The sequence below is a fragment of the Lissotriton helveticus genome, chromosome 1_1 (assembly GCF_964261635.1).
Source record: "Lissotriton helveticus chromosome 1_1, aLisHel1.1, whole genome shotgun sequence".
Classification (NCBI taxonomy): domain Eukaryota; kingdom Metazoa; phylum Chordata; class Amphibia; order Caudata; family Salamandridae; genus Lissotriton; species Lissotriton helveticus.
The window spans coordinates 1752992518-1753006607 of record NC_136057.1 but is presented as its reverse complement, the minus strand read 5'-3'; the positions used below and the strand labels follow the sequence as shown (position 1 = coordinate 1753006607).

Genomic DNA, 14090 nt, shown 5'->3' with positions numbered 1-14090 from the left:
ACACACACACCAACACACACACAGAGCCCCACACACACACACAGAACCCCCCAGACACACAGAGCCCCACACACACAGAGCCCCCCACACACACAGAGCCCCCCACACACACAGAGCCCCCCACACACACAGAGCCCCCCCCACACACACACAGAGCCCCCCCACACACATCCACAGGCGTGCGGGCTGTCATGGTTCTCGAGGGCCTGCCGTGCCCAGAGTGCTCACGCCAGCTCCTCCTGCAGGCCGTGGCTGGCCAGGGTGGCCGTGTCACAGGTCACACCGCACCCGGGATGCTGCGCCTCGCTCCAGCCTCTTTGTTTGCTGGGAAGGCCTGCTCCTGGAGGCAGCTGAACGGGTCACAACTCCGCTGCACCTCCAGCCAACAAATCGATATGATGGCCCTTCACTTTACAAATGGCGGAGCCAATCAGTGATCTATGGCCCTTCGGGCGATTGGCGTTAGGGGATCTCTTGCGCGGCGTCCTCCTTTTAATGGGCGTGAGTGGGATCAAAGAAGAAAGAGATCGGAGAGGCGTGTGTGTGTGTGCGTGCAGCATGCGTGTGTGTGTGCGTGCAGCATGCATGAGTGCATGCTCACATTCATACAGGTACAAGCGTGTGATGGATGTTGGTTTTGCTCATGCTTGACGTGTTCTAGTGGCATGACACATAAGCCCGTGTAGGGTGTACTCCCCTGCACACAAGCGGTTTGCGGGATCACAGAGCACGTTACACTCAGTCCCTCACGATCCCCACTGGCAGGGTTTACTTGTGGAAATCTCCTCGGCATCGGTCTCAGACGGCGATGCACGTGCACCCCGGGTACCCCGATCCTGCGAACCCACCCTGAGAACCAATACATCCCTGTCCATCACTGGAGCTATAAATGTATGGTGGGAAGTGGACAGTTGGACGGATGGATGGAATCAATCGATCGATCGATCGGGTGGGGGGATGGGGAGATGGTTGGACAGCGGACAGACGGGTGGATGGATAGACGGACAGGCAGGAGGGTGGATGGACGGGTTGTTTGATGTATAGATGGATGGACGCACGCACTGAAGCGTCAGATGCCATTTCCTCAGATTTGGTAACGTGTCTTTCCAGTGCATGGAGGTTTTGCCTGTGTGCCCGGGGTGGCTCTTCTCACAAATGCAGTTTTTACGATACCAGTAATTGCTTTTGTACTGAAATGAAATCCTGTTTCACACGCGCCATCCTCTGGGAAGACTGCGCAGGGACGCCTGCAAGACGCTGCACTGCTTCCTCCCGCCCCGGGGAAGTGGAAATGGAGCCCACGAGGCTCCTCTCTTGTCTCGGCTGGCCCCGCCCACCGTCAGGCGCGGTCGCCGGCTTGGGCTCGTCTTTCCTTTTTAAATACAAAGCCCCTGGCTAGGTGGGCACCTGCTAGGGGTATGAGAATGGCACAAAGTCCCTGGCGGGGTGGGCACTCTTTTAGCCCGTCCTTTTCAGACAGGCTCGGCATGATTTACTGCTGCGGTAAAAGGTTCCTTATCTTCTTTATGGGGCAATCTGGACCCATAAAGAAGATAAGAAACCTTTTACGCCAGCAGGAAGTCAAGGCACCCAATCTGAAAAGGACGGGCCTAAAAGAGAAAGAAGAACGTCACTAGGACCTCTTCTCCAATGGCTGGCCACCGTTTAGGAGGCCAGCCAATGGAGAAGAGGGGCGGGGCTTAATCCTCTCTAGTGAAGTACACTCTAAACCATAAAATCTCGCGAGTTCGACTGCGCATGTGCGCAGTACTCCACTCGAGACCTAAAAAGGGCATGTGAGGAGTGGAGACATTACCTGCAGGGAGCCACCCATACCATCGAGATTGATATTGATCACCTGACTCTGCTGTTCCCAAAGACGGCTCGGACTCTTACAGCAAGGCAGCTGAGATGGTCCTTTTTCTTTTCAGATTTTGACTTCACTATCACGTATCGGCCGGCTTTTCAAAACGGCAAGGCAGACGGCCTCTCACCCGAAAAGGAAGAAGAACCGCTTATAATCCCTTAAAAAGCAGAATTCCCAAGCTCAGAACAAATGGTTATTACCACCACCAAGTTCTTGGATGAAGTAAAAGCACACTCGGCACTCATGGATCATCAAGCTTGGATTCTTGTAGCGCCGCACTTTGTACCCGGAAAGAAGACCTGCTGTATCGCTCCCAGGCTCCTTTCTACCAAACAAAGCTCGACAATGCCAAGCACTGTCCTGGATGCATGATTCGACAATGGGGGGCATTTGGGAACCCACAAGACTATTGCTTTAACTGCGCATCATTTTTTGTGGCCGAACCAAGATGTTATGCAGTATGTGAGAAATTGTGCCGTCTGTGCTCAAGGGAAGACCAGCCACAGAAAACCCATAGGACTGCTCTGGTCTATTCCTATTCCCCCTTCTCCCTGGCACACAGTCTCAATGGATTTTGTTGGGTTGTTCTCCTTTCTTTTGGCAAAACGGAGGTCAGCCTTTTGAATGGCCCAACTCCTCTAATAATCCATCGTTGCAATAATTTATTTATTTATATTTATTTATTATAAAGTTTTGTATAGCGCTAGCTGGACCCAAGGGTATCAGAGCGCTTCACATCAGGTACAACAATGTGCCTTAGCGGCGAAGGCAGAATCCACATCTGGACAACTTATGAGCATTGCAAATAACATTACCATACAGATCATTAGGTCCACAGGGGGGTGCTATGATCTTCCCTTTCAGTTCAGGTGCACTCAGGAAGAGGGCTTTGAGTAAAGTCTTGTATTTTGGGAAATAGGAGGTCGTTCTAATGTGGGGGGTGATGGCGTTCCAGATCTTGGGTGCATTTCCTGCAAAGGATTTACTTGTAGTTTTGCGTTTCCGAGATTTCAATGGAATGAGAAGGAGCTTGTTGGAGCTTCTGAGACTCCTGGACTGGCCGGCCCTTTTGAGTTTCGCGGCCAGGTATTCGGGTTTGGCTGTGTGAAGGGCTTTGTGCGTAAGACAAGCTGTTCGGAAGTTGGCTCGTTGTTCAATAGGGAGCCATTTCAGTTCCTTGAGAGCGGGAGAAATGTGATCGAATTTCTTGGTTCCTGTGACCATTCTAGCTGCGGCATTGAGGGTGGTTTTCAAGGGGCCTAGGTGCGATTTAGCTGATCCGGTCAGGGCTGCGATTCCATAGTCAATTCTGGAGAGCACCAGTGCTTGAGTGGCCTGTTGAAGGTCTTTCGGAGGAAGGAAGGGTTTTATTTTGTAGAGAAGTTTCAGATTGAGGAACGCGCTTTTGGCGGAACCCGCAATGTGCTTTTTCATGTCTAGTTTGGGGTCTAGGGTTATACCTAGGGACTTTTTACGGAGTCCTTCGGCTTGAGGGTGCAATTGAGGGCATCGACGGCTTTGAGTCATTCTTTGATTTGGGGGTTTTCGTCTCTGTTGGAGATGAGTAGAACTTCAGTTTTCTCTTGATTAAGCTTCAGGTGGTTCTGTGATAGCCATTGTTGAACCTCTTTGAGCGTGTCATTAAGTTGGAGCATGTCGTCCATGGAGATGGTTTCCAGATAAAGCTGCTTGTCATCAGCGTTGAGGTGGAAGGGGATGTTGGAATTCCTGAGCAGTGTGGTGAAGGGTTCTATGTAGATATTGAAGAGTTGGGATGAGAGTACTGACCCTTGTGGGACTCCTCGGATGACGGGTAGGGGGTCGGATTCAAAGTTTTTAATTTTTACTCTTTGCGAGCGATTGTGTAGAAAGGAGGAGAACCAGTTTAGTACCATCATTTCCATGCCTGCTCTTTCTTGAAGGACTTTGAGGAGCAATGTGTGATCAACTGTATCAAACGCGGCCGATAAGTGAAGGAGAATGAGAAGGCAGCATTGGTCTGAGTCAAGTGATTTGTGTAGATCGTCTATGACGTTTAGGATTGCAATTTCAGTGCTGCATCCCTTTCTGAATCCCGATTGGTGTGGGTCGAGGAGCTTGATGTTCTCCAAGTGTTGGGTTAGCTGTGGCAGAACACATTTTTCCAGTATTTTGGATAAGAGAGGTAGATTCGACACAGGTCTAAAGTTGTTCATATCTTCCATGTCTAGCCCTGTTTTTTTTTTGTAGCGGCGTGACTTGGCCGACCTTGAGGCAATCCGGGCTATTTCCCGAGCTCAGCGAGCTGTTGATGATCTTGCACCAAATTGGGGCTAGGGTGTGTTTCAGGTCTTTGGCCTGATTTATAGGAAGCTGATCCAGGGAGTGGGATGACGGTTTGGTGTTGGCGATCAGAGTGACTATCTCTGCTTCCTGAATGGGCGTGAAGGCGGACCAGTGAGTGGGTGGATTCAATGGGGTGCTGACAATCAATGATGTTGTCTTGGTCTCCCTAATAAAGGAGGGGTTTATGCTGAGAGAGAGGTCGATCTTGATGATTTTTTTCGTTGAAAAAGCTGGCAAAGTTGTCGCACGAGAACGCGGATGTTTGCTGCCGTGGGTGCTAGTAGATGGAACTTCGAGTGATTCTGACCACATTTGGAGGAGTGCTGAAAGAGCGAGATTCCCCTTCACTCCCTCAGTGTCATCGGAGTGTCTAATGTGTTTGCCTCCGGATTTTGAAGTGGGCGCTTGTTTATATATAATTTTTCTCGAGGAGCACGTGAAGTGTGCATCAGACGAGGACGCCGTTTTTCCATCCCCTTTGTGGGATTGGTTGAAAACCCGCAATATAAGCTTTAAGTACCCCTGTCCTGATGAAGCCATAAGAGACAACTGGCGGAAACGCGACCACGACTGCGTCGACACCATTGTGACAAGGAGTCCCCATAACCTTACATTTGTTTGTATGATTTTATGCGCCTTGGAAAAAACAGTTTGTTTGAGAGAATTTATATCTCAGGCGCTGTGAGGATTCCCTTTCAGATGTGTATCACTCTAAATTAGGAGTGAATATTTTGAGAAGTGTATATATTTGTTTAGGGTACATTGTTGTATATATAATGTATATATTGTATTTGTGATATGTATATATAATGTATGTTTTTTCAGTATGATTTAATATATTTTTGCTTTAGTGCGCCACTTTGTCCAGTGACACGTAGATGTCCCTAAAACTTGTGAATAGTGACTTTATTACTATTATTTGTACAAAACAGAATTATTAATTATATCTTGGGTAGAATTAAATGTTGAATTAATCCCTCAGTACCAATTGTTTCTACTTCATCTTTTTGATGTCCCTTGCTCGGGTATGGAAGGGTGATTTGGGCAGAACCCCTTTATTACTTTCTAGTTGTTCTTTGGAGGCCACTAACTCGGATTATTTGATTTGGATGTTTGGCTTTTGATGATGCTAAAGAGTTCTTTGGGTCGATTTTTAGCACTATCTAGAGCGGAGCAGAAGAAAGAAGATTTTTTGTCCTTGATGTGTTTGTTGTAGTTTCTGCGTGCTGCCTTGAGTTGTGGTGATGAGCGGAGGGATTGCTCCTCCAGATTCTTTCTAGGGATCTGAGAAGTCTTCTTTCATCATTGATGTCAGAGGTGAACCAAGATCTGGATGGGGTGTTTCTGGGGTTTTTTTAGTTTCAAGGGCGCCAGGCGGTCTAGGGTGGCCGTCATGTTGGAATGGTAGAGAGAGGTGAGATCTGTTGAGAGGTGCTCCGTCGTGTTCGGGAGGAGCGTGCTTAGTTCTTCTTCAAGGTTGTTCCGTGGGACTTGGCAGTATTCCTGACCCATTTGGGAGGAGCTTGTTTTATGGGTTGAGTTGGCGCTGGTTGGTTGATATGGAAAAGAATTAAGTGGTGGTCTGACCAGTCTACTGGAATGATATAGTCAATAGTGATAGTGTTATTGTCCGCAATGATTGCGTCGAGTATCGCTCCCCTGTGGTGCGTTTCATCAGAGCAGTGTTGTGTCAGATCATTTTCTAGCAGAAGGCTTTTGAGGGATTGGATAAGCGGGTTATTTGTTTCATTCCATCTTATGTTGAGATCACCCAGTATTATGATGGTGAAACCTAAATCCATAGTCCCCTATTCCATTGATAAAGTAATCAAACCAGTGGCCATAAGACTGATCCTGCCCCCCACTTGGTGGATCTATCCTGTCTTTCATGTGCCCCTATTCCGCTCCTGTCAAGCTCAAACCCAATTACCTGAAAGACCACCTCCTTTAGATGTAGAGGAAGAAGATGAATACGAGGTACAGAGTATACTAGACTTTAAGCTTGCCAGGGGGCTGGTTCTCCACCTGCTGATAGAATCGAAGGGTTATGGCCCAGAGGAGTGGTCTTGGGAGCCTGTTCAGAACCTCGGTGGGGGGGGGGGGGTACGATCATGGCTGTGGCAGGTGAGAATCACAGGCAAATAAGGGGCACACATAAAAACATACTTGCCTCCTTAGGTTACGATAGAGTGACTAGCAGATAAGTGTATGGTGAACTACATTTCCCAGCACCCTCCGGGAAAGTCACAGGAATAAGCTCCGGTGATCAGAAGTTGATGGAGGGCAGGATATAAGCCCCTCCTGTCCGCTGAGCCCGTGCTTGTCAATACGACTTCCAGGTTGTTGAATCCTGCTTCCAGCCATTCCAGTATTCCAAGTTGGATTCTCTGGCCATTTCTGTCAGCTCGTCTTTGTGCGGACATTTCGCACTGCCTTCTTTTCAGTGTTCAGTTCCAGCCATGGCTGTCCGTGCTGCATTTCCTTCACCTCGGCTCAGCGGTTTGGAGCTGCACCTTTACAGCAGAGAGTGCCTTGTTGCCAGCAGCAGGCTTCCGCACCACAGTACAGTTTGTGCCGGTAGTCCTGCTTTCTGAGGGCAACGGAGGCCGTGCGGGACACGGAGTTATCCCGTCCTTTCTTCTTTGAAAGTCATTCAAGCTCCTGTGACATAACAGGAAGCTTACGAGTCTCAGCCAACATTCAAGTGGTTGGAGCATAATGTGCTCCTGTTCTTTTTGTTTCATTTGACATTTGGTTACTCTCCAGTGTATCTTTTGCCTGGGCGCTTAATCCGTTGTGTTAGTAGTGGTATCTCCTGGAGGAGAGCACTGGTTACGGGACGTTGGCCTCTCTGCTGGGCACTTCCCCTTGGGCCTCAAATTTACGGGTGGACAATGTCCTGCAGGTCATTGGTTCACCTCTGACAGAGGGTATGCAGTGTGGTGTTTGCAGGGGAATGTGAGTATACTAGCATAGATAGTGGGCATAACTCTGGGTGGAGCATATCTGTGTGAATGTTTCTCTTATCTTTGTCTCCTCTCTTGCACACAGGATCTTTCTGTGAAGGTCGATGGTCTCCCTATGCCTTGGTGGTCTGCACTATCCTAGAGGGGTCCTAACCAGGGCATCTTCGATCCCCTGCAGCATTTACTGTTTTCTCCCATTCCCCTTTTCCCTGGTGCGCTTCCTAGCAGGGCAGTGAGTTGTACATACTCTCCTCTGTGTGGCAGTGTAGAAGGGAAGTGAGGATCTAGCAGCTCTCCATCATCCCTGCTGGACATTTCAGAAGGTCAGTGGCATTTCTGTCTGACATCCCGACATTACCCCAAAGTTATTGGTACAGTCAAAAGGCATGTCTATTACCCTGAACTGTACTTCATGCCTAAAGGACATGCTTCTCAACCATCCATACCGTCTCATAATGGTAGCGTTGCCTATTTGATAGTCAGCACAGGTGGATACATCCATAGCAATGTCAATTAGAGAAGCTGAAGCTTGTTTCCCATCTTTAATTATTGTGTTGGCTTTGTCTTCTTCTGCCAACTTGTCTAATAACAGAGTTATATTACTCCATTATTGATCAAAACAAGCCACAGTGGTGGTAGCATTGGCAATTTTAACAGCATCAGCAGCTAGAGCATTCACTCTTTTACCCCTAGAATCCCATTTACATCCTTCCTTGTTCATGGGCCTAGAGCAAGGAGTGGAAAGGTTACAGGACCTTCTTGAGCTGCAGCAGAGATTTTTGAATGAGTCTTAACCTGATTAAGTTCTGTAGCTGTAATGGTAGCATTGTATTTTTTCCTCAATCTGGATTTTGAATGGTCTTCTTTCCATAGACTGATAGATTGTCTAATATAGATATTGAATTTGTAGTTATCGGTGGCTTTTCTTTGAAGTCTAAAAGGAAGCATGGCTTGGTGCCTTTTCAACAAGAGCATGGAAGCTCCCAATATCATCAGGTGGGGTGTCTGTAGGTTGTGGGTCAGGACTTTCATCCTTGCATCATCTTCGTCATCACCTATTCCTTGCAAACGTGGTGAACCTGTGTCCTCTGTATCATTTAAGGCACTTGATGATCTCAGGAGTTTAAACTCTGATTTTGACAAACCACCATTAATGTCAGATGATATTTTTACAGACAAATCGAAATCGAATACTGTTTCCTAGTGTCTTGGTAATGGGTTGTTGTATTGGCTTGGATGGAGCAGGATCGACTGGAAGTAGAGTTGGTGTTGCGGCGTGGACAACCCTTCAGATTCTGGCTTTGAAGGTGGAAGTAGACTGAGAGATGAATATAACTATGTCTTTTGTAACATTAATCATAGATAATGGAATTTGTACAATCTGTGGCGGAGGTTGTCGACTTCAACTGTACTGGCCAAAATCTGGTAGTCTGGGCGAACTCCGCAGTCAATTCAATGTAGACTACGGGCTTCTAGTTTGAAAAAAAGATTGCTCTCCGAACCCACAAACCTGGTTTTAAGGTCAGATGGTCTTGTAGCCCCTTGAGTATAAACATGTTTGCTTCCTTCGCTAAACACAGGTTCCATGTCTTTGAAATTAGGGCCATTGCCTCAACCTCTAGGCCTGAGAAAACATCCTGCAGCAACTTCTTGGGCAGGAACAGAGGCACTGGAGTCATAAAAGTGTGTACTGGAAGTTCCAAAGGAAGAACAGGTAATGGCTCTAGGATTTGACTATTTTGGTGGTATATTTACTGTCACAGAAAAACGTTTTTTTGGTGTTGTTGACAGTGAAAGAGTATCCATAGACTGTTGCTTCATCGTTGATGGCTCCGTTGACAATGGCACCTTGGTCAACAAAAATCTTGATGTTGCTATAGTGGTTGATGATTCTGTCAAAGGTCTCTTCAACAAGCAAGTCATGAATGATTCCTGGGCCATCGTAAATGATGTTTGCCAATGTCTCTTTAGTCAACAATTTAGGAACAGATGTCTTTATTGATGATTTGTAACGCACAACAATGTCTCAAAAGGGTGTCAGTAAGAGGACAATTAGAATTAGTACAATTCATTACTGAAGAATAAATCAAGATGGAGAGAAAACCAGGGAGACGATATACTTTGCAAAACAAATTGTATTACTACATTCACATATTTGACATATTCAAATTCATATGATCAAACAATTGAAGAGTTGTGCTGTGTTACATTAAATGCCATGTAACCTGTTGTATACTGTGCACAAGTGCTTGTGAAGGATTGTGACGGCATAAGTGACACGTGAGGTAGTATATACAGCGACAATGTTACGCAGCACAACTCTTCAATTGTTTGATCATATGAATTTGAAAATGTCAAATATGTGAATGTACTAATACAATTTGTTTTGCGAAGTATCTCGTCTCCCTGGATTCCTACCCTCGGTAATTAATTGTACTAATTCTAATTGTCCTCTTACTGACACCCTTTTGAGACATTGTTGTACATACAGATGTTTGCCCTAGTCTCATTAGGGTATATGGGCTACCTCCTGTAGTCTGATATTGTTTGTCTTTATTGATGAGGCAGGATATTTTAACATACAATGTACCTGAAGTGTCCTTTGGTTTTTCAAGTGATGATTTTCTGTGTAGTGTTTTGTGAAGGACCACCTTTTAATTTCTCAGTGAAAGTATCCTCACCTGAATCCGCTTTCCTCTTTAACTTTTCTGTGTGCTTTTGTGGTGCATCCAAATCTTTAGAGGAGATATCAGATAGCAGATGACCTGATGTCTGACCCTTACAAAAAGGGTCAGGGGTCTTGACGCCAGCTAGGAGGTCTTGCCGACAGACTTCTCCCTGTGAACCACAGTGTCCTTACCTTTACCTGGACGTGTGGCTTTTCCAACTTTCTTCACTAGAATGGCTGAAGCCAATCATCTCTCACTATACTTTAGAGTTTTTTAAGAGCATGAAGTATTGGGAAAAAGGTCTTCCAGTAGAGAGCTTCTTCTAAGGGTTCTTCACTGTGACATGCAATAGAAAAAGTTGACAATTAGAAACGTCTGGAGGGGAACATCAGAGGGTGCTGTCTCTGATTGGAGGCAATTTCAGCTCATACATAACAATGTGATTAAGTTTCTAAAGACTATGAGAAAATTAAATGTTTTTGAGTGTTGGGCCTACACTGCTATATTGGCATTTTAACCAAGGGTTCCTAGTTTGACATTGGGAATAATTCAAGCATGTGAACCTATGAAAGATCCAATGCTGGAGAAAAGCTGATAACTTAACAGAACTGAATGCAGTCGTTTTGTATTCTACTACTGGTGCTCAATCATTGCCCTAGTATGAATGTATTGCTCTTGCTGGGACTAACCATACAAATAAACCACACATTTTGTTCACCAAAATAATCTGTCTGCTTTCTGTGGTCTATTTCTGTCTGGTGTGTTCTTTTCAGGGTGTGAGTTAACCACTCACTCCTACACTTACCTTTGTTTTCACAAACATCCCAGGTCAGTAGGACCGTCTGTCAGTAGGACTGTATAAACGCATGCCTTCCTCATTCAGAAATGTCTCACCTGTACCATAATTGTTAGTAGTATAGAGCATGCTACACAAAGTATGGCCAGTGTGAACACTGGTACAGGACGGGTGCAAAAGAAAAAGTAACATACTATTGCAGTCTATCTCAACGAGCACACCCTTAAAAATAAGAACAGGAGGAATTTAATAGTAAAACTGTTTTCCTGACATTTTTATTTTGGCGGGCACCTACATTTAATGTATATACAGACACATTTACATTCACACACATTTTGGCCATGAGATCTTCCTGAAGCAAGCAGCTATGCTGCTGCATTGACAGTCCAAAACCCATGCCTACAAACAGCTGCAGTGTTTGCTTTCAGTAGTAGCAATACAGAAAAGAACACAGTTTGAGTCCATATCCTGACACTTACAAGCATTCAATGCCAAAGGCAACAATATTCACTCACAGGCACCCTGGTGAAAAAGTCTTTGCAATTCCCAACTACACTTGAACAATGTACAATCCATGGAAGGTCCGCACACAGTTGTTATCCATCTAAGACTCAAAAGAAGTCCACAACAGTGAGCTGAATACCTGATCGCCATGGCATAAAACTGACTGACTGTAAATAACAACCTAGTGCGGTAAGGGAATGGTCCCATCTAGGTGAAAAGCTTCACAACTTTCACAAAAATGTCAATCCATCTCTATTGTACTTGTCGATGTAAATATGGCAATATCCTGAGTGGCACATTTTAGTCTGTGTGAAAAGAAGGCCACATCAAGCAAACACCAATCAGGTGTAGAATAGAAACCGGAGTTCAACCATGGCTCAACCTGCAGAATGGCAGTCAGCTACATCACATTCTGGATTTAATGTAATTTGTCGAGTTTTTGAATAATGGGTGCATAGCAGAAGGCAACCTCATAGGACAGTCAATGTTTAATTCATATATAATTAGTATAATGCTCTGCATACCATGAAGCAAATAGTTTATGGATTGTTTGCCAGAGTGAAGGATAGCTAGGGATGCCAGACCCTAGTCAAAAAAGAAACCTGTGCCCAGTTCAAATGGCAGCATACAGTGTTTCACTCAATATTTACATTTCCAGAGAAGTGTCTATTATTTCCCTTTTAAAAACTTTGGAAAAGCTTGAAAACACAGGAAAAAAGCCCAGAAAACAAGTAGCTGGCAACTTTCCAGGCAACGGACGGCATTCTCTCACTTTACAAATGCATTTTCTGGGTGTCTTATTGCCAGTAGCAGATCCACAGGTCAGAGGTCCTGAAATGGCTGCGGCTCTCCTGAGTCAACTGCCTCTGAGCGATGACCAGACAGAGGACTTTAGGACAGAGCAAGAGCAACCCTGGAAAGAGCAAGTGAGATGGCCAACAGGCAACAAGTGGCTCCCTCCTAGCAAACACTGAAGACGGATGGTGTCTGTGCCTTGTATTTCTCATGAAATGCCTTCAGTATTGGAACCAGGTTTAGAAAGGTTGGCCGGCATGCAGCATCTGCCTCCCAGCTGCTCATCATCAAGCGATAGATCTGAAAACAAAATATGCTGTCATTAACTATGGGATCTGAAACAGGGCAATTATTTCATAACATTTTGGTATAATAAGCAGAACTGGAGATGTGTACTCTGTGATCAGATTAATATGCTCTAAATATCTAGGAAATCTGATGCACTGCCGTACTGGAACAACATTTATATCAAGCCTACTGCAAGGTGCACTCAGCAGTAACATAGGCCTGATGCGCAGGACAGGGTATAGAAGAACAAGTCACTTACCTTCATTAACGCATTATCTGGTAAATACAATACCTAGCCACAGATTCTTCATTTTTGAATTTCCAAAGGCCTCAGACTGGATCCGAAAGATATTTGTGTGAGCAGTACCCCTGCGTACCGGTAGGTGGGGTCGATCAGCTCCACACAGCGGTGGCAAATAATGCTGGAAGTGACGTCTGCTTCACCTATATAGGCGCCACCTCTGCACGCTGACGCCAGTTACTTTTCACAACTTTCCACAAAAGGAGCCCGGAGCCATGACAAACACTGACACTGGTGTGTTCAAACTAGGGCGCTGAAAGGGAACATCCCTAACCCAAGAAATCTGTCTGCAGAGCGGAGAGGGATGATGGGTCAGTAAGGAATCTACGGCTATTGTCTGTACCGATAATGCATTACAGAAGGTAAGAAACTTCTTTATCTGCTAGAGACATCTAGCCGCAGATTCCTCACCTCTGAATAGATACCCAAGCCATACTGTCCCTGGTGGTGGACTGAGGACACATTCTAAAGTAGAATGTCCTGCAGGACCGAATGGGCGAAATGCCTATCCCTGCGGACCTGACTGTCCAGGCAGTAATGTTTGGTGAACATGTGCAGGGACGCCCTCGTTGCTACCTGGCAGATCTCCAGGACTGGGACTCCACATGCCAATATAGTGGTCGCAGATTTAGCCCTGGTAGAATGAGCCCTTAAGCCCTTAGGGGGCTGCTTCTTGGCCAGTGTATAGCAGATTTTGATATAGAGAATGACCCATCACGAAAAGGCTAGTTTCTGCACTGCCCGATCCTTCTTCACACCAACATACCCCATGAAGAGTTGGTCGTCCACTCGCGTGTACTGTCAAGGTAGAATGACAAAGCTCCTTTTGGGTCCAGACAGTGGAGTTGCTCCTCTTCTTTTGAAGGATGTAGAAGAGTGTAGCAAGTGGGCAAGAAGACGGTTTGGCCCGCATGAAATGGTTTTACCACAGAAAGAGACCCTAGTGTGAAGCACCAGTTTGCCTGGAAGGACAGACAGGAATGGAGGCTTGGTTGATAGAGCTTGCAGCTCCCTCATCCACCTGCCACGAGAAAGGCTGTTTTGATGGTGAGCAGCCTAAGGGGACAATTATGTAAAGGCTCGAAAGGAACAAACATCAAAAATGTGATAATCAAATTAAGGTACCAATTAGGCATAATTGTTCAATTAGGCATAATGAAAGGGGACGGTGGGAACATATGTACAAGACCTTTCAGAAATGTACTTGCAATGGGAAATTTAAATAAAGAGGGTTGGTCAGACAGTTGCAAGAAGGTAGACAAAGCAGAAAGATACCCTTTCTGAGTGCCCAGAGAGGCTAGGTAAGAAAAAATAGTAAAATATCAGAACAGGAGCAGAAAGAGGGTCAATAGACCTTTCTGTACAAAATAATAGAATGTTCTTCCACTGCCATGTGTATACGGTCTTGGTGGAGTGACGCCTGGTTGCCAATATAACATTTCAGACTTCGGGAGGAAGGTCGAAAGCGGTCAACTGTCGCCGCTCAATCTACACGAAAAAAGGCATAGAGTTGACAGGATCCGGTGGAGGACCCTCTGCTGCAACAGATGATCCTCCTGAAGAGCAGCCTGATTGGAGT

General features: G+C 45.8%; 1 protein-coding gene across 1 annotated transcript in view; it reads right to left on the bottom strand.

Moving 5' to 3' along the window:
• Positions 1-10868: 10868 nt before the first annotated feature.
• TYK2 (tyrosine kinase 2) overlaps positions 10869-14090 on the bottom strand; it is a 523599-nt gene continuing 520377 nt past the window's right edge. The window contains exon 24 of the mRNA XM_078640035.1: positions 10869-12222. Within this exon, the coding sequence (XP_078496161.1) occupies positions 12088-12222 (135 nt within the window). The 3' untranslated portion in view covers positions 10869-12087. The remainder of the gene's footprint in view (positions 12223-14090) is intronic.